The sequence below is a fragment of the Lissotriton vulgaris genome, chromosome 6 (assembly GCF_964263255.1).
Source record: "Lissotriton vulgaris chromosome 6, aLisVul1.2, whole genome shotgun sequence".
Lineage (NCBI taxonomy): Eukaryota > Metazoa > Chordata > Amphibia > Caudata > Salamandridae > Lissotriton > Lissotriton vulgaris.
The window spans coordinates 1,842,971,779-1,842,991,655 of NC_141694.1; the positions used below are offsets into that span (position 1 = coordinate 1,842,971,779).

Below are 19,877 nucleotides of genomic sequence, written 5' to 3' on the forward strand. Positions count from 1 at the left end.
CTCAAAAGCGCACTTTCACTGACAATGAGTTAATAAATCATGCTGGTGGTATTTTCCTATAGAGATAATGCCGGGATAAATGGCGGGTTCTAGCTTTGAGAAGTGATTTGACCACGGACAAAATCGCCTGACGAAAGAAAAACTGAGTTTTAGAGGCACATGGAATCTCGAACTGTCTGGTACAGTTGAGCTTTATAAATAGATTGATACCATTCATCAATCTTTCTACTAGACCCAGCCTGCCTTTTTTTTTACCCAATGACACTCTGCACGCTGGTGCTTGTGGTTCCCTTCTCCCATTATGAATAAGAAGCTGCATACCTTGTTTGTCGCTGGCCTGGTGCCGGTGCCGTCAGGTACTGAGAGCTCAAAGTAAGGAAACACAATGAAGGCGGAAGTGAGGAAGCTGTAGGTGCTCCCCTAACTAATTACTATTGTAGTCCTAATGTTTAGGATATGTTAAATGTATTCAGTGTCATTGTTGTGCGTTGTTCCACAATACTGTAGTTCATATTTTTTTAATTGCCCATTTTTTGCTAATCTACACAAATACATTTGAACAAAATATTTTTTGCCAATCAGATCGTTAACACTGTTAGTGCGATTGTTTTTTTGCAAGGGCCTAATGCTTCGAGAATGGAACTTAGATAATAATTCTGACGTTACAAAATGAATCGTTTCATTGCTGTAAATCGTAGCAGTCGTTTTCACCCACATCAGTGGTGCACATTTATTAACATTGGAAGGTGGAACGTCTAAGGTGTGTGCATCAGTAGGTGTTCTCTTATTGTTGCCTTTAATTTAAGCATACGTGTGCTCATTGTTCCTGTGTGTTTTTGCTCCCTTACATAACTTGTACAGTGTTCCTTGTACTCGGACTGTCACCCCTTTTGTTTTTTGCCTGTGTGGTTTGTGGTGTTTGCTTTATAGCGCTCAAACGATCCTCATTTTAAGACCCTTGTCTTCATCAAAGCATAATCTTTAAACAGTACTTCTTTTGTAGAAATGAATGAATACACCCTAGGGCCATATCACTCAGTGTCGCCATTCCTCATAGCTTACCCTTAACTGATACCCTGAACCCCGGTGCCTCTGGCTCCCTTTGACTCCACCGTCCCCTCTGCCCAGAACCTCTGGCTGGGAGCCGCCTCCCATCTACCCGGGTCACCATAGCGGTTCGTCTTTAAATGTCCCGTTATTCTGTGCTGGGGTTGGCCATTTGTTTAAACTCACTCCTGATAGACATAAAGCGACCCCCTGACATAAAGTGACCGGATGACCCACTGGCACCTTATATCCTTGCTAATTTACTAACTATTTTGAGCACAGCCTGCAGCACTTCTGGAATAGTGTCACACTCTCAAATTTGCTTGAAAATACACCCGTTGCCTACTCTTTTTTCAAAATTTTCTTGGAGAACTCCCCTTAGGGAGGTTCAGCCTCGCTCGCTCCGCTCGCCACAGTGAAGTATGACAATTGTTTTACCCCTCACCACCAGTTTTAAATGTCACCAGCCGCAACTGACTATACTGAATAATCCCCATACCCCTTCAGCCGCTGGAAGTGACTGTGACTGACTCATTCAAGTGTATTGCATGATTTTTTTCAGTTTATCTGTTCAGAGTGTTTTCACAACATTTTGGTTTATTTTGCCACATAAGCTATGTAAAAAATGTTCCTTTGAACTCATAGACTCTGTTAAAAATGGCATACCCTACCCCCGTATTGTCAAACAGCACATACAGCACTAAAATTGTCCCTTTTCAATGCATTAGTGATTTTAGCTAATTTATTCCAAAATTGTGCTTTAAATGCACTTTTGATTTAATCTTTTTAAAAATGTTCATAGGGCAAAGAATTGGAGAACCTCCTATCAAAACCTTACTATGAGGAAGGCTCCCTTGCAGAAATTCAAATCAGGTATATATTACTTCTGACGTTTAGCAGTGCCAGTTGATGATGTAGGTGGAGCCAGTGGAAAGTGGGTGGAGCCAGAGAAAAGTGGGCGTGGCCTCCAACAAACATTTGAGCACCTGCACTTTATATTTTACAAATTAAGCACTGACTAATATTACTGCAAATAATCTGTCACACCCTTCTATTTCTCATATGTGAGGTCATGTATTGATCTAAAATAAATTTTTTATATAGATGTCGAATGATGCATAAACATTTTGTCTGCAAAATGTCTGCAATAGACTTTTACACATTAAAAATGAATGATAGAAACACGCTATTTACAACATACAGCAGTAACCACCTAAACAAATGTGGGCAACAGCATGGATGTATGTATTTATTTGTTTGTTTGTTGTCACAATTTAAGAAACGATTGCTCTGCCTCTTATTTCCTAGTTCTGGCAGTTATTTTGGGATTTTGATATCCAGGAATGCACTTTTAACCAAAACGACCAATTTGCAAATATTTGACGTTCTCTTCCATCCAATACAGGTGTTCACATTACTTTTCGAATGTACATCTTGACTTTTGGGGATATGTATGGCTTTTTTAAATGTATCTTACATAAGCGTAGCTCGCAGTGGTGTAGCAGCTGCATTGGTAGCATTGGTCTCTGAACCTCTGTTAAATCTGCTGGTTACCGCACCTCAATTCTACCTTTTGTTAGCTACCCAGCTAATATCACATGCCTATTTCTATTGCTTGCAATTGGGTCCATGGAGCACTTGCTGTGCCTCTGTTATCTAACTCTCCCAGGAGGGGGTAAATTTAGAGCTGAAATGGTTCAGCTGCAGTGGGAGGCAAGGGGTCTCCTCTGCTAAAACCGAAAGCGTGTCTGTTTGTTTACTTTCGGTTTTAGCAGAGGAGACTCCTTGCCTCCCACTGCAGCTGAGCATGTCAGCTCTATGAATTAACCTCCTCCTGGGAGAGTTAACTAGACAAAAGAACAGGCACGTAGTGCCCCATCGATTTCCCCTCCCTGCCCCCTCCAACCATACCGGAGTTATCCACGAAGAGTTGCAATGGGCGCAGGGAACAAAGGGATTAGAGAGGAGAGGCTCCCCCCTGGGCTGGTGTTGGCGCGACCCATAGTTTGAAGAACTCTGCCTTAAGGGCGTGTATGTGCGTCACATGGCACGTTGAAAAACGCAAAAATTTGCATTTTTCAAGAGATTCGCAAATTACCACCAACTTGAAGTTGGTGGTAATTTGCAATTCCTTAAGGACAATTGCATTTTTTTTTGCTTCATACATTGCATTTATGGAATCGCAAAATTTTCGATTCCTTAAATGCAATTGCAAAATAAGGAATCGCAAATTTAGCAATTCCAGATTTTCCTTAATACATACCATTTGGCAAATTCGCAAACGCCGAAATTCTGTGAATTTCGGCGTTTGCGAATGCAAATTTGCTTGATACATATATAGGGTGTGGTTGGGTTTCACAATCTTTAAAACCAAGAACCTTCCACCCAAACTGAAGAGAAGTCTCACCCAAGTGCAAATGGTACTCCAGGCTGCCAGAGGCTAGTTCAACTAAAGGCTCTGGCAGTCAGAGGAAAGGCGGGAACTACTGGATACAGTCATGAGGGACAACTGCTGAGGACCTGGCTAGTCTCTCATTGACTGAACCGGGTACTAGTTGGAAAGTCCCCCAGGGGTACCAAACCTCCGGGGCATCCATGTCCGGTAGAGTTGTGTGTAGTAGCATAACTTTTACTCACATCGTGTGCACGTTTTTCCTGAGAACTAGCGCTACACAAGAGCTTGCTTTCATGGGAAACTAGGAATCTTTATGTCTCTTGTTATCTCAAGATCCCCATTTCCCCCATTAATTGTCATTATCTGTCCTCACTCAGCTTCCCTTGTATATGTCCCCTGTTGTGTCATTTGGAGACAAAGTAAGTCGGAGTGTGTGCTCGTGGACAACAGGCTAGCAAGGTTCTGGTGCCAGGATATGTCAATCCAGTTTCCACCAGTTCCACAGTGAACGTTGCTAGCACAGCGCATGCAGCCGCTACACCACTCTGGTTTTACAGGCCTCGCGAGATATTGCTGCTCGGACCGAGTCTCGAGTGAGAGAAACCTATGCAGTCAGTGTAGGGGGAACTTACCTGTGCTACAGGTCACCCAATGATCAGGCTTCACGTGACATTGCTCGTATATAATCATGGGGCGCTGCCAGTGAGTCCAAGGATTGTTGGGTCTACTCTGGAAGAGCACATCGGTAGGCCAGACAGTCATGGTGTGCAAGGTTCACAGTTTGTAGGAGTCACATGAGGTTCTCTGCCCCTACAATATTCAATGTTTCAACATTGTTACTCGTTTCAGGGAGATCTTGGCTTGTATCACTTGAGGAGTACACTTAGCGAGGGACAGTCCGTTGTTGCCAGACTAGCACAGACCGACATATGCAAGAGAGGCTGGTATTGTAGGAGGGGCTCCTAGGTATGGAAAGGTACATTTGAGTGAGGTCATACAGAGAGACGAAGGAGTGTGAGAGTATTGCTATCCTGCTTGTTCCTGGCATTTTTAGGTTGACCACCGCCCTACAGGTAACTTCTGTATGTGGCTCCAGTCCTGACCGTTGTGTGATAGCCTAATGCATTCTGGGTGCTGTAGTCTTGTATTGCTTCCATTAAACTAACGAGACTAGCAAACCTGAAGTCAGTGATTCATAGGTGAAAAGATCATGACTGTAGATGGTGTCTGTGGGGATCCACCCCATGCATTGTAATAAACCGTTAACATAAACCTTTATGATGCTGCCTTGACTCATTATGTGTCCTAACGGCAAGAGCGGTCGAGGTCGAAGCTGGGGAACCATGTTCGAGTCTCATAACCATGCTTAATATCCTGTGATTCTGGGCAAATCAATTAATTATCCCCGTGCCTAACAAAAAAATGAATGTGTGTCCTCATGTAACTAAAACGGTGCTATGTAAAGCGCTCTGATACCCGATATCTTCGGGTCTAGTTTGCGATATATAAAACTCTAAAATAAAAATAACAATGTTAAAAAATGATAACAGGGAGAAGGACTGATGACTGACATTGGTGAAAGGCCCACCGGAAGGCTACCTTTAGATTTTTACCAGGTGGATACTCTACAAAGGACTTTTCCTGAAAGATTTGGGAGCACTGCCTGGCTTTTGTTGCTGCGTTTCCCCCTAAGTGTCCTCCTGGATGCACGCATTGGGACGTCACTGCTTTCCTTGTACATGGTGCGAGCCCTCCTTCCTCTGCGTCCTGGCACAGGACTGAGCTCACACGTGCACTCTGGCCTGCCTGGAGCCTTCCTTCCTGTGCACCCTGGAGCGGGACTGAGCTCACACGTGCACTCTGGCCTGCCTGGAGCCTTCCTTCCTGTGCACCCTGGAGCGGGACTGAGCTCACACGTGCACTCTGGCCTGCCTCGAGCCTTCCTTCCTGTGCACCCTGGAGCGGGACTGAGCTCACACGTGCACTCTGGCCTGCCTTGAGCCTTCCTTCCTGTGCACCCTGGAGCGGGACTGTGCTCACACGTGCATTCTGGCCTGACTCGAGCCTTCCTTCCTGTGCACCCTGGAGCGGGACTGAGCTCACACGTGCACTCTGGCCTGCCTTGAGCCTTCCTTCCTGTGCACCCTGGAGCGGGACTGTGCTCACACGTGCATTCTGGCCTGCCTCGAGCCTTCCTTCCTGTGCACCATGGAGCGGGACTGTGCTCACACGTGCACTATGGCCTGCCTTGAGCCTTCCTTCCTGTGCACCCTGGAGCGGGAGTCTGCTCACACCTGCACTCTGGCCTGCCTGGAGCCTTCCTTCCTGTGCACCCTGGAGCGGTACTCTGCTCACGCGTGCACTCTGGCCTGCCTTGAGCCTTCCTTCCTGTGCACCCTGGAGCGGGAGTCTGCTCACACCTGCACTCTGGCTGCCATGTACATGGTGTGAGCTCTCCTTCCTCTGCGTACTGGAGCAGGACTGAGCTCACACGTGCACTAGCTTCTAAGGGGAAAGTCGCGTTTGGAATTTTAAAGATAAAGGACACTTAGAAGAGGACTTGGAGCAAACCCCTTTAGAACTAGGAGGTTCTAGAGTAAATACCCACGGGAGCACTGGAGCCCTGGGTTACCTTACCCAGGGAAGCCAGGTGCATAGGTGTGTTTTCGTGTCTGGTTTCGTCGTCAATTTCAATGGCGTCGGGTGATTTCAGGTGAAGAAGGTGAAGCTTGACTCTTCAGCCCCGAGGACCAGGAGGCATCGGCAACAACCAGGTGCTGGATTCGAGCTGTCCCATCAAAGGATGTCGAGTGCTGTGGTGTCGGTTTCCGGATTGGACCCAACAAGCCATGGCAACAACAACCCATGCAGAAAGCAGAGATTGGCTTTGGTGCAGACAAGCAAGGTCTGAGGGACTCACCACTTGGTGGGAAGTCGGGGCATGTCTGAAGCAACCAGGGAAGCCCAAGGAAAAGAAGAGTTACCTTCGTGGGGACCCACCAGTTGACGGACCAGGGATCGTGAAGGGGCCTCAAGCAGAAATGCTAGAAACGGGCTCATGGAACACTCGTGGAGTGTAGGTGCACATTCTTCAGTGCAAATGCTGCTCAGGGCTGGTACAAGTAGCCAAATGCACAACTTCGGAAAAGCTCAGGAAGTTGATGCACTAGCAAATGTGCACGGTATCCATGACCGAGTGCCATCAGGGTGTGCTGCGACACCTAAACTACAGTGGAGCAGGTTATTGTGAGTGATAGGTGCAAAGAAAATGTTAAAAATTGTCCTGGGATAACTTGGAGGAAAAAACTTTATTCGCAAGCTACTGGACAATGCTAAAAAATGGTGTTGAGATACTAGTAGGTGATTATGACCATGGTTATCTATGTGACCACTCACCTATATATCCATGGTCACCCTGATGGCACTCGGTCATCAGGGTGGACCCCAATGATGAAGCATGTCACCACTAGGCTGGTGAGTGAGGGTTTTTTTTATAAAAGGAAAACCTTTCCTTTTCTCAAATACACATCTTATTCAGAATCTATGACCCTCTCTGGTGATACTCCTCTTTTTGTTACTCAGATACCTAGCCCAGGGGACTTGGAGTATACTCCCTTCACATACCGTGAATAAATCCCGTACTCTCTCCCTTGTTAACACATAATTTTCAACTGTTACATCTCTTCTTCCTGCAAGGGAGCTTGTGTGATGGAAATAAAAATCCATGTTAAGCTTCCTGGTGTGTAAGCTTGATAAAAGAATACGAGGGCCTGATTCACAAAGGTAAACTCACTCTTTTGCGTAAGTTAACGATTGTTTGCTATTCATAAATGGATTTACGAGTAGTATCTTTACGAGTGCGGAGACTCCACACCTGCATTTTAGGATAACCCTGATGACATGGCTTTTCTCCACCTGGCAGCGGTTGCAATTGGTTCATCCATTGGGCCCAGCACTGGGAAGCCCAATTGTTGGGGCAGCCATGCGCTTTATAAACTCTATAACGTAACATAAAAAGACCTACATGTTTATGTGCAGACACTCTGCACTCATAAAGATAATACTGGTAATTTCCTTTGTGAATTACAAAATATGGTAAACTTACACAATAGTGTAAATTTACCTTTGTAAATCAGTCCCTGAATGCTCCTTACTGTCAGCACTCGGAGCTGAAAGGGTTATTTCTAAATTATCAAGTATATAGCATTACACAGACCAAAAGACAGTCGAATTACAGCCCCAGCTCACCTGCTAGTGAATCCAAGGGACGCAGAAATGTGTCTCCCACCACCTAACAATGCCAGGGTGTGCTTGAAGGTATCTCTATCACTTCCTAATCCGGATCATCATCGGGCTCCTGTTCCAAGGCACGTGCGCCACCAGCACACCCGGGACAAAATAATGTGACCTCAATATCGTAAAGGTGAGAACAAGGCTTTAAGTGAGCCGGATCCTGCCGGTGCTGAAAAAAAGTTCTAAAAAGGTTCTCAAAAGCTGACGGGTCTCTATCGGACTCTCCATAATTGCCCAATCTCTAAGGGTGAAAAGAATATCTTAGCTCTGCAGCAGGGCCACCCTTCACTGCCTTTGATGTCACTTCAAAGAGACTCGTCATAGTTCTTTCACAGCCTCATCATTTCTCAACTGAAGTATTTTGAATATTATATACAACGAAGCCATAGTTGTTGCTTATTTATCTTATGCAACTAACAACCATTGGCAAAGCCAGTAGTTCTGGCTTGTAGGTGTAGTGTTACTTGTTGTGTTATACATCTGGATGCAATGACAGAAGCAGCAAAATAGCAGTCAGGTGGCACACTATGCTAAGCCTGATTCCTAGGTTTATGTCAGTACGTGAGGGGCTAAGACAATTACACTGGCTGTCGGTACCAAGACGTGCTCAGTTCAAGGGTCTGTGCACAGTTTTTAAAGCCCTGAAGGGCATAGGCCCAGAGTTTTTGAACACTGGGATAAAATGGTATGTGCCGGGCAGGGCACTTCGTTCAGCCGCCGACAGACTAGTTTTGGTACCTCGTGTAAGGAAGGCCAGGTGGGGCGGAAGTAGCTTCTGTGCGGCAAAAGCCTGGAATAACCTGCCCTGGCATCTTAGAAACACATCAGAGCTTCTTTCATTCCGAAAGGGGCTCAAGACCTGGTAGTTCATGGATTAACCCCCCCCCCCCCCGTCTAGCTCTGGATTCAGTACGCAGCGCCAGGACGCCCTCGGGCATAAATGCGCTTTATAAGCTCATAAATAAATAAATAAGCACAGATTTTTAGCATAGGTGTTTTTAAGCCTCGCCCTTAAATACATCAGTCAGGCCCTTTTGAGAGACCCCCAGTTTTTTCATTCCACTTAAAGCCCTGGGTGAGAGTACATAGGTAAGTACAGGTTTACTAGAGGTACTATAGATCCTCAAGGTACGTAAAAGTGGAGTTAAGAATAGTAAACCTCTGTTCACCTATAGGCACTTATCTTCACGAGATGTTTGTCCTTAATATACTGATATACAACTTTCAAAGTAACCCTGGGAGCCTCTAAAGATAGCAAACCGAAACCGACAGGGCCCAGGCGACAGACACTACCTCAGAAGTAGCAATGCCACCAACACAACCCCCGGGACCTTGTTTGCTTAGATTTTTTGTAATGTATAATTTTACACTTGGAGCACTTAATGTGCTGGGAGCTCAAATTTGCCTTCGCCGACGGAGAGGCCAAGGATTGGCTGAGCGTGAGAACTCCACTCTTTTCTCCACCTCATTTGTGACGTCATAAGCAGGGGGAGTTAAAGATCGCGGGCGCATACGGCCTGTACCCACTTGTATCCAATTCAGACTTTGGCCCGCGAGGACCAGCGCTCTCGCCCTTGGGTCTAGCGCCCTGAAGCTGGCTTCTCATTCCCTCGAGTTCAGAAGCGCTGCCTCGCCGTACGTCCCACGCAGGATGGAGTGTCACTCGCAGTCCTGCGAGCCGATGGCGCCTCCTGCGGATAGGTCGTGCTGTCAAGGTGATAAGGGCACCCTGCTCCCTGTCAGGGTGACGAGGCAGGAGGGGGTGGCCGCCCCCGCACGTCTCAGGATGCTGGGCTGTCATCGGCCCGAGAGGACACGAGGCCGCTGTCGGAAACAGGGGCTTCTGTCAGAGCAGCTGCCTCTGAGGACAGCTGCATTGTCTCAGAGCACGCGTGACCTTACCTTACAGCAGCCTCACACGCCACCTGTCCTGCTCGCGACGGAGAGGCTTCTCACCATCATCTCAGAAAGTAACACTTTTCTGCAGTGCCAGGAACCTTTGGGAGTACAAAAGGGGGGTAGTGATGGGCGGAGCATCTGAAACAATCAAACACTCACACCCAGTCAAAAGATCTGGGTTAAATCCATCACCATTCTTTAGCCCACTCTGCCACCCCAGTTCAGACATGGCTATATGCAAATCAGTCTGACCCTGTGCCTCATGGGAACAGTCCAGCCCGAACTGCCAAGCCATGTCTTCCCTGGACCGGAAACAAGCTTCCGAGGACCGGTTTCTGGCATTCCAGCCGTCTTCAGCCCGGCTTGCTTGAATCCAGTGGCAAAGTGAGCAAGGGACTCACGTCTGAGCACACCCTGCCACACTTATGGCGGCCAAAAGCGGTACAAAAGGGGTCCAGGGAAGACATGGCTTGGCATTTCGGGCTAGACTGTTCCCATGAGGCACAGGGTCAGACTGATTTGCATATAGCCATGTCTGAACTGGGGTGGCAGAGTGGGCTAAAGAACGGTGATGGATTAAACCCAGATCTTTTGACTGGGTGTGAGTGTTTGATTGATTCAGATGCTCCGTCCATCACCACCCCCTTTTGTACCGCTTTTGGCCGCCATAAGTGTGGCAGGGTATGCTCAGACATGAGTCCCTTGCTCACTTTGCCACTGGATTCAAGCAAGCCGGGCTGAAGACGGCTGGATGCCAGAAACCGATCCTCGGAAGCTTGTTTCCGGTCCAGGGAAGACATGGCTTGGCAGTTCGGGCTGGACTATTCCCATGAGGCACAGGGTCAGACTGATTTGCATATAGCCATGTCTGAACTGGGGTTGCAGAGTGGGCTAAAAAACGGTGATGGATTAAACCCAGATCTTTTGACTGGGTGTGAGCGTTTGATTGATTCAGATGCTCCGTCCATCACCACCCCCTTTTGTAACCCCCCCCTTAGGAACCTTTGGGAGCACAAGGAGACAGCCCTTCATTCTGTTCACCCCCATTACTGTCCTATTGTGCCAGCACTGCGAGGGTTGCGCTTCTAGCCGTGTGTAGCACAGCTCAGCTGTGCCAGAATGTAAGAACAGTACTTCCAGTGGTGCATTCGCATGGTACTGCCCACCTGTGCCAACGCTCCTGGGGTGGTCATTCCAGCCACCGGCTCTGCCCTGCTGCGTGCCATTTCAGGAATAAACTCCAGCGATGCAGCTCCCTGGCCCTGGTGCCACCCTCTTGTGCCAACCTTGCAAGGATGGTGCTTCCACCAGACAGCGCTCCCCCCAGTTGTGCACAGCTGTGCCAGCTTTGAAGGGCAGCACTTTCTGTTGTACATGTCCCCTTTTCCGCTGTGCCACGATTATATTGTCTGTGATTTCAAACATATATCCTTGGTCTAGTACTGCCCACTGCACCCACATTGTATATGTGACTCTTCCGGTGCTTAATTTGAGCTGGTAGTTTCCGGTGTACAGTACCGGCACTTCATTGCCAACACCGGCACTTATGACAGTCTGCCACATGGTGGCGCCGTTTGTCTGAATTAAAGATGAGCACACAGCAGTTATTAATTAAATAAACATTTTGAAGGACAAATACCTGCCGCCCAGGCCCTTTTTATAGCTTTGGGGGCCTGGATTAGTCTGACTTGTCATTCTTGTTAGAGTGCGATGGTTAGCAGTTGTGTTGGTTCTGTCACTGGCAGTGGTGGCAGGGGTAATGTGTGGTTCAGGCTGCAGTGGCTTCCTGAGGAAGGCCATGGCACTTATTTTTTTTTACAGATGAAGCACTGGGCTCTTGCACCAATGTGCCCTTTTCAAGGTCAGCACTTTCGGCAATGACTGGACATCTGCCCATTACTGCCCTGCAGGCATTGAAAGGATTGTTTCATGAGCCAAGCGCCACCTACTGGATGGAATGCGTTAGTTCATTGCTGCCATTGGTAACTACTGTGAGCCTGGCTCCAATCTTCAGTCTTGATTCCACCTCTGGCCTCTTTTGTCCTCCACCCTCCACTCCTTGTCTCTTCATCTCACTTTTCCAGGCTCTTTTTCATCTATTTCCCCCTTTTGTCACTGTTTCCCTATTATCTTCTTACTTCTTTCTCCCTTTTTTTAGTCTTTTTCTCTTGCTGTGGGTCAAAATTCGATATCTCGCCGCCAAGGCCTGGAAAGACCTTCCCCATCACCGCTCTCTGCCTGAATTCAGAAAGGGGTTCCAGACCTGGCTTTTTGACTGATCCCAGCAAGAACATAGCGCTTGGATACCCTCGCAGGTGACTAGGTGTGCTCTACAATTCCGAGTTGATTGATCGATTATGAAAAGTCCTGGTCCCCAATAATAAGTGCCGCTGGTCTAAATGAAGCGCTAGGCTGGACACTGTCTCAGGTCTTCACCTTTGAGCATTTATGCAATTCCGTGATATTTACGTGAACAGGTTCCTCTCAGGGATGCAGCCCTTAGCTGCAGTGTTCTCCTGGCAGGTTCACTCCCTCCAGGTGGCCCCATGCAAACTTCAGTGCTGCGCTCACAGCACACGGCCTGTCCTTTCCATGATGCCAGGCACAACATGGCGTCTCCAGAGTATAGGCCTTGTGCCAGGCAGGCTCCTCGCAGGAGGGATGCTGTGGCAGGCAACTGATGTAGCTTCCACCGGCCCCAGTCACTCAGAGGGTTTGGGGGGAGTTTCCCCCCCACATTGTTCGTCCACGGGGAATGGATCACGAGAACAGAGGGAAACTTTTGTTATGCATAGAACATTGCTCACTACATACTGTCTTCCATGCGCATCACACACACACGTGTAACGCTCCACTCACAGCACACAACTTATCAGAGTGAAAATGAGGACCCCAGGTATGTGGTACTGTAGGGTTTTATAGGGTGGGGGGTTGTGGGCCCTCTCCCTTCAAGGGTATGCGTAAAAGGGCCTGTGCCAGATAACTGATATGATGGGGCAGTGTGCACCCTCGAGTACAGTGGTGAGTATACTTGTGTTGCACAGGTCGCGACACATGGCCGCACCCTGGAGACATCCATCAGCAGGGGCGGCTCTAGGCTCATGGCGGCCCTGTGCAGGGAGCGTAGGTAGGGGGCCCCGGACGAGGGGGTCCGGGCAGGGCGGAGCGGAGCGCGGAGGCCAGTGAAGGGGGGGGGGGGGGCTGGGGGTTTAGGGTGTTTGGAAGTGGAACAGAGCCAGAGGCCACCAAACCCCTGCCAGGGGCCGCCACGCAAATATGTATCCATCCTCAGAGGATTACTATATTAAGGATATATATTGGCGTGGTGGCCCTGTGCACGTGCACAGCTTGCACATGCCTAAGGCCGCACCTGCCATCAGGGACAGAGAGAGAGAGCTAAAAAAAAGTCGAGCAGGGGTGGACAGAGAGGCTCCGCTCTCAAGGCCAGGCAAGGACGAGGCACAGACTCTCAAAGACACACAGCCTTGAGTAGAAGAAGCCGGTCCCCTATGAGTGGGGGGGGGAGGAGGGTGGGAGGGGATACCTGGCCTGAGGACAAAGGGTGAAAGAAGGGCTGGAGTGGAGAAGTGTGGCTCAATGGTTAGAGCGGCAGACCCTGATGCAGAGGTCTAGCCCGGGACCAGGGTTCAATTCCCCGCCTTGGCGGGTCTTGGGCTCAAAATTCCACGGACCTGATCATTCTCGGCTCGGTGCCTATTCCAATCATGGAGTCCCACTCTGCAACTCTCGGCAATAGCTTGCTTAATCTCCACAACGGCCCCCACAACGCTAAGGATGTCTGGCCTCCACCTTGGGGGTGCCCAGGAGTGGACGCCACACAGGGAAAGCTAGGATGGGTTCCACAGCGGTATTCGTAGAAGCGCCTTGAGACCCTTGCGGGTGAGTAGTGCGCTATACAAGTATCAATTTACATTTACATTTACAACCTGCGGGTCTCCAGAGCACCGCTCCGCCCGGGGTCACGTGACAGAAAAGTCTGCAGACCCCCCCAGCCGTCCCAGGAGAGGGGGCGCATTAGCACCACTCATTATCCGGAGCCACTTATCGCCTCCTGTGCTGAGCACATCCCTTTATTAATTACTCTAATTGCCCAGCACTCTCCTCTAATCAGTCCTGACGGCCGCTCCTTTCCAGCGTGAGAATAAATCACAGCCGGGCTCGGTGGCCTGAGGGCACGCTGCCTGCCCCAGCCCCTCCTGCAGCCCGGGTACACCCGCAGATGCCCCCTCACCTGCGCGCGCCTGCCCTCGATCAATCATCCCAGGAAAAGAACTGATCTCAGGGAGGCCCAGTGATACAAAAGCAATAAGGTCATTTACATAATAAATTATCCCAGAATGCAATGCGCACGCTTGACAACTGGGTCTGTTTCAGGAAGCATAATTATAGCTATTGGACACAGGCTGGGAGACAGAACAGCAAAGAGACCGACAGCCAGCCAGTTTGCAATAATCCCTTAAATAATAAAAATGCCAACCATAAGTGAACAAGACTGGCTGGATGATGCTGTCACACCGAGCCAATGTGCGTGCTCTTTGAATGCAGATGAGCGGGCCAGGTGATTGGCTAATCACAATGGGCGTCTTTCCTAGAGGGTTTTGATTGCCTCCCTTCTGTTTTTGATGGAGTAATAGGCCAGAGAATAGGGAGTGCAGCCATCCACCAGACAAGGAGACCAAGGCAAGCTCCACTGAACAAACCGGCGCAGATTTCCTTTGTGCAGAGCTGTGTCAAATGCATCTCTCACTCAGGCTGAAAAGAGGAAATGGGCACCACATATTTATCAACAAACATTTTCAGTACTTTTTTGAGTTGTCATATGTATTGCAAGATGTGCATCATGTCTTCACTCCAGTGCTTAAGTTCTCAATCCACTGACCTCCAGTAGGTCCACAGTGGAGTGACTGCAGGCACCCTTTGCAGATCCCGCAGAGATCTCCTGTTGTCCTGCGGGTAGACTCCTGATGTCCTGCGGGTAGATCTCCTGATGTCCTGCAGGTAGACTCCTGATGTCCTGCAGGTAGACTCCTGATGTCTTGCAGGTACACTCCTGATGTCCTGCAGGTAGACTCCTGATGTCTTGCGGGTAGACTCCTGATGTCCTGCAGGTAGATCTCCTGTTGTCCTGAGGGTAGACTCCTGATGTCTTGCGGGTAGACTCCTGATGTCCTGCAGGTAGATCTCCTGTTGTCCTGCGGGTAGACTCCTGATGTCTTGCGGGTAGACTCCTGATGTCTTGCGGGTAGACTCCTGATATCCTGCAGGTAGACTCCTGTTGTCCTGCGGGTAGACTCCTGATGTCTTGCGGGTAGACTCCTGATGTCCTGCAGGTAGATCTCCTGTTGTCCTGCGGGTGGATCTCCTGTTGTCCTGCGGGTAGAATCCTGATGTCTTGCGGGTAGACTCCTGATGTCTTGCGGGTAGACTCCTGATGTCTTGCGAGTCGACTCCTGATATCCTGCAGGTAGACTCCTGATGTCTTGCGGGTAGACTCCTGATGTCCTGCAGGTAGATCTCCTGTTGTCCTGCGGGTAGACTCCTGATGTCTTGCGGGTAGACTCCTGATGTCTTGCGGGTAGACTCCTGATGTCTTGCGGGTAGACTCCTGATATCCTGCAGGTAGACTCCTGTTGTCCTGCGGGTAGACTCCTGATGTCTTGCGGGTAGACTCCTGATGTCTTGCGGGTAGATCTCCTGATGTCCTGCAGGTAGATCTCCTGTTGTCCTGCGGGTAGACTTCTGATGTCTTGCGGGTAGATCTCCTGATCTCCTGATCTCCTGCGGGCTCCTATAGGCTCCTGCAGGCTGCAGAATCACCCTTGCTGCACACCCAGCAGCCTCCTTTCTCCTTTCTCCACCCTTTCATTCTTCCATTGGTCCTAGGGCCCGGTTCCCCCAGCATGCTCCACGCCCGCCCTACCCACCAATTAATCAAACTTTGAGATAAGGTGGGTGTACAAAAGGCCATGTTTAATGACAACACTCATAAACATGACAATAGATGATTAAGAGAAAACACATTATCAAAACATTAACAGCTATTATTGAAGCATATCATCGAAATTGCATTGTTCATTATTAAAGCTGCATTTGCTCTTAAAATATTCTTCTTTCCCCCAGTACCAAGGGGCCCTCTGGTTCGCATCTCCCAGGCCGAGATGCCCACGCAAGGTGCAACCCACCTGCGCCCCTGAGTGATGGGCCCCAGCCCTCGGGTCCTTGTCCGCCATTTCCAGGGCCCCACCTCTCGTCCACCAGGCTGCCCAGGATCCCAGGAGGCTCGTACCTGTCGCCCTAGCCTCCCCAACCGGTGGCCTCCATCCCCCTGCGGAGAGCTTACCTTCTCTCCCCTCAGTGCTGGCCTAGGGAGTGCGCATGGCGTACTCCCGTCCATTTTGTAAGTCTATATCAATGGTCCAATGTCTCTTTTCCGCAACTCACCCCCTCAAACTACTGCATTTGCCAAGCGCGGAAAATCGAGACGCGCGCCCTTAGGATCCGGCCCCCCGGGCCCCGCCTCCGGCCTCTTGTGGTTGGGCGGCCGGGTAGTCCAATGGGCAGCCGGCCGCCTTTCACTTCCGGGTCAAGGGGGTGACGAACTTCCGGAGTGGTGGGGGGGCGGAGACCTGTGGCCTATTTAGGGTCCAAGCCCCGGGGCCTCGGTCTCTGTCCCTGTTACCACTCCAGTCACCCTGACCCCACGTCGGCCCTGAAGCTGGCTTCCCCCCTTCTTCGGAATCCCGGCCTTCGAGAACTCCGAGGCAGGGACGAGCGTGGCAGCTGCATAAAGAGGGGACCGTGTCGCCAGCAGGTGAGGTGGGGGTGCGCTTCGGGGGGGCCTGTGGGCAGCCGAGGGGTGAGGGTTGTAAGGTTAAGGGGCTGCCCTGCTTTGCGGGCCTCGAGCTGTGCGTAGCTGGGGTTGCGGCTGCCGACGGGGCTCCTCGGGGCGTGCTGCTCACCTCCCCATCGAGGGGGGGTCGGGTGCAACTGGGGATGGGCACAGGGGGGGAGAGTAGTAGCACAGGGCGTCCCCAATAATGAATGAGGATCCAGGTTTCTTATTCGAAACACACGGAGGGTGTTCAACAAATTGGATTTCCCCTTAGCTGCTGTGACCTGTGTGTCCTCCTGCTAATGATGGGCCCCCTTCCTCAGTCCCAAATCCGGAGCAGGCCTTGCGTAATGGGGTTAAGATTAGGGTTTGGGTGGCGGCTTTGTTTACAGTCGACTGTGCTGTTGTTTTAGAAATCACAGTCCGGCCAGGAATTACCTATGGAAGTGAGATTTTAAACGTCACCTCCAATGGAAGCAAGATTTAGTGAGATGAGTTTTGGGGATGATGTCTCCAGTCAGTCACAGCGTGGGTTAAAGTGAATCCTTTTGTACGCCTGTGTTAAGATGATGTTTGCGACCACCTCTGTGTGGCAGGGTTGGTTAGGATGAAGGTTCCTGTTTGTGAGAGTGTAGTTTAATATCAAGGCCTCTGTGTGTCGTAGTCTTGATTTGAGAGATTGCATTGTGCGCAGTTGTGCATATTGTCACCGACATGCTTTTAGATTATTATCGTGTTGTGAGCTGTTCCCAGCGACCATATGTTTGTATTATGCAATCACGCCGAAGGGCGCAGGAGTCCCTTGATTGAGCAGTCCATCATAGTGGGTAAATGGCGGGAAGACGGTGCACACTGCGAGTGTGTGTGCAGGGCCAAAGGGGTGGGGCTTCCTTGCGAGCGGAAACTGAATTGTGTGAAGAACTGCGTAGAAATCCAAGGCGTCCGTCTTTGTTGGGAACTGTTTTTTCCACATGCTGGGTTTTTGCAGCGATTTCGTTAGAGCCGTTGTTCTGCGCATATTAAGCATGGTCACATTCTAGCACAACAAGGCCATAGCTTTCCTTCCCAAGAGGCCTTTGATGTATAATTTTAATTTCGCACATTCTAGAGCCCTGTTCTTGATATCTCTGGAAAATGCGTACCTTTGGGCCTGTGTTCGTGCGTACTTTTGGGCCTGTGTTCGTGAAATAGGCGGAGATGCTACAAAAATCGCCTCAGGCCAGCGGCTGCGCCTAGAAGCATTGGGACCATATGGCAGTCGAGTTTGGCGGGGCCAGGGTGGAAGGTGAATAGGTCGCATCCGGGGTGGCACCATCGGGCTCGAGTGTGGGAAACGCTGTGTGATGTCGTATCTTCCCGCTTAAGGAATTTGTATGCTGTCCTGCCCTGTTCGAAAATAGGATGGAATTTTGGCATAGCAAGATCAGGCTGCTTGATAGTAGAAACATGGCGTGCACAGGGGAGGACGAGCGGGAAAAGGGTAGGATTGTAGAAAGGTATCCGGAAGTCGAATGTGATTGGCGATTGTGGCTGGAAATGAGCACTGCGCCCTAGAAATAATTGATGGTCTTTTGTTTGCGAGCAGTCCAATTTGGCGGCGTGAACAGAGATACTCACGTGGGTTCAGTGGTAGAATTCTCGCGGTCCCTTGTCTAAATACAGGTCAGTCACGCGAAGTAAGAGAGCGGGTCATTTGCGCCTAGGGGTAAGACAGGGGCCAATTTGGGCAGGTAGTGTATACCTGAGTGAACATGCGTACTCGCCAAACACCACTCCTGTTGTGGTAGACTAATCTCACCGAGCACAGATTTACTCGAACATATACCCTCTTTTGGTGCAGACAGAAAGATAGAGGCTACTTAGGGTCATCCTGGTGAGTGCACACTGGTCTCACAGGAACTCATGATGTTACATGGACTCTACACAGTTATTGCTAGAAAGCAATAAGCCGTCCTACAGTACTCTCCCATCGTTGCCTAAGAGCCTCACAGTGTGGTTTATTGCATGCGCTCTCTATGGTTACGATCGGAACCTAGTGCCTGTCACTCTGGTCTCATATCGAAAACAGGGAAGTAGAATATGCCCCCTTTATGGTACAATCAGAAGAATAGATTACTCAAAGATCTCTTCCATCCTGGCAGACTGGTGTTCTCAGGCCCTGGGTGATACAGGACATGCTACTTCAAGTCTATTCGACCTGACCACTGTGCACGTTAGCAACTGCTAAGGCAATGTTACCTTTGTACAGTACACAATGTTCATCAATAATATAAACCAATATTTTCACTACATTTGAGCAAAACGCGTTCATAACATAATTTTCATTCATGATTCATTTAATGTTCAGATATTCCCATATTCGAACGGAACAAACAACATATTACTATTCAATGTATTCTAATGGTTTGAATCTTGCCCTATGCATTTCGGGGTAATCTGGGTACAGACTGTGTATGCTCACGCTGTCCTGATCAACACAAGGTGATGTTTACATGTCTCTTCTACAGATAGAATGGAAGGTTTGCACAGCTTGTAATATCACTGCAGCCATTGGACACTGGTCTCATAGAGCCCAAGGGGAATACACATCCCACGGTGATGCCAGTCAGTTTAATCAGAAGGATACAGACCATATTGAGATCACACTCTCCTCAAGCGCACAGTCATACGTTATTACATGGCTCTTCTAGAGATGCAGTGCGAACCTTACAGAAACACTCACCTCACCCCAGACATTGTACACAGGCCTCACGTGCCCATGGGGGTGATTTTACATGTCCTCGTTACAGTTCAATCAGAAGACCTGATCACTCTCTCCTCTCAAGCGCTGGGTGATGTTTATTTATAAGTCCTTCTACAGACATAATAAAACGTTTACAGGACAGTTGGCAAATTTTTAAGTTTAATCTATTATCACACTGTCCTCACAAGCACAGCGTGGTGTGTTATAACATACCTCTTCTGTAGATACAGAGAAAAGGTTCAGGGTTCCTAGCATCACCCCAACCATTGTACATTGGCATCACAGAGCCTACGATGATGCTTTGGATGTCCTTTTTAAAGCTTAATCAGAAGGTGATAGGCCATCCACAATTACACCGTCCTCATAGGCAGTGTGATGTATTATTACTTATCCCATCCGCAGATACAATGTTTACAGGCAGCCAGCATCATTTCATCTTCGACTGTGATATTAAAATAAAGAAAGGCAGGTCGGGAAACTCCCAGACAGGGAGAGCGCTTGGTCTCCATTTCATGTACAATTAATACTTTGGGCACTCACTCAGCCAATACTTCATATTCAGCCTGGGTGGCTGTTAAATGATGCGTGCAATTTGGTCATGTCGGTGCCTAATTTTCCATTTCTCTCCTATGCATTAGGTGGCCCTA

At 49.2% G+C, this 19,877-nt stretch overlaps 1 protein-coding gene across 7 annotated transcripts in view; it reads left to right on the plus strand.

Annotated features, from left to right (window-relative positions):
* Nucleotides 1-19,877, plus strand: part of LOC147709622 (sterile alpha motif domain-containing protein 12-like) — a 184,053-nt gene that overhangs the window by 138,767 nt on the left and 25,409 nt on the right. For 3 of the 7 annotated variants that reach the window (XR_015296562.1, XM_086925522.1, XM_086925519.1), the window contains one exon: nucleotides 1,850-1,920. The exons of the other annotated variants lie outside the window; for them this stretch is intronic. Coding sequence is in view for 2 of the 3 variants with exons in the window: in XM_086925522.1 (XP_086781648.1) it covers nucleotides 1,850-1,890 (41 nt within the window). In the remaining variant the exon portion in view is untranslated. The remainder of the gene's footprint in view (nucleotides 1-1,849; nucleotides 1,921-19,877) is intronic. 7 annotated transcript variants of the gene reach the window in all.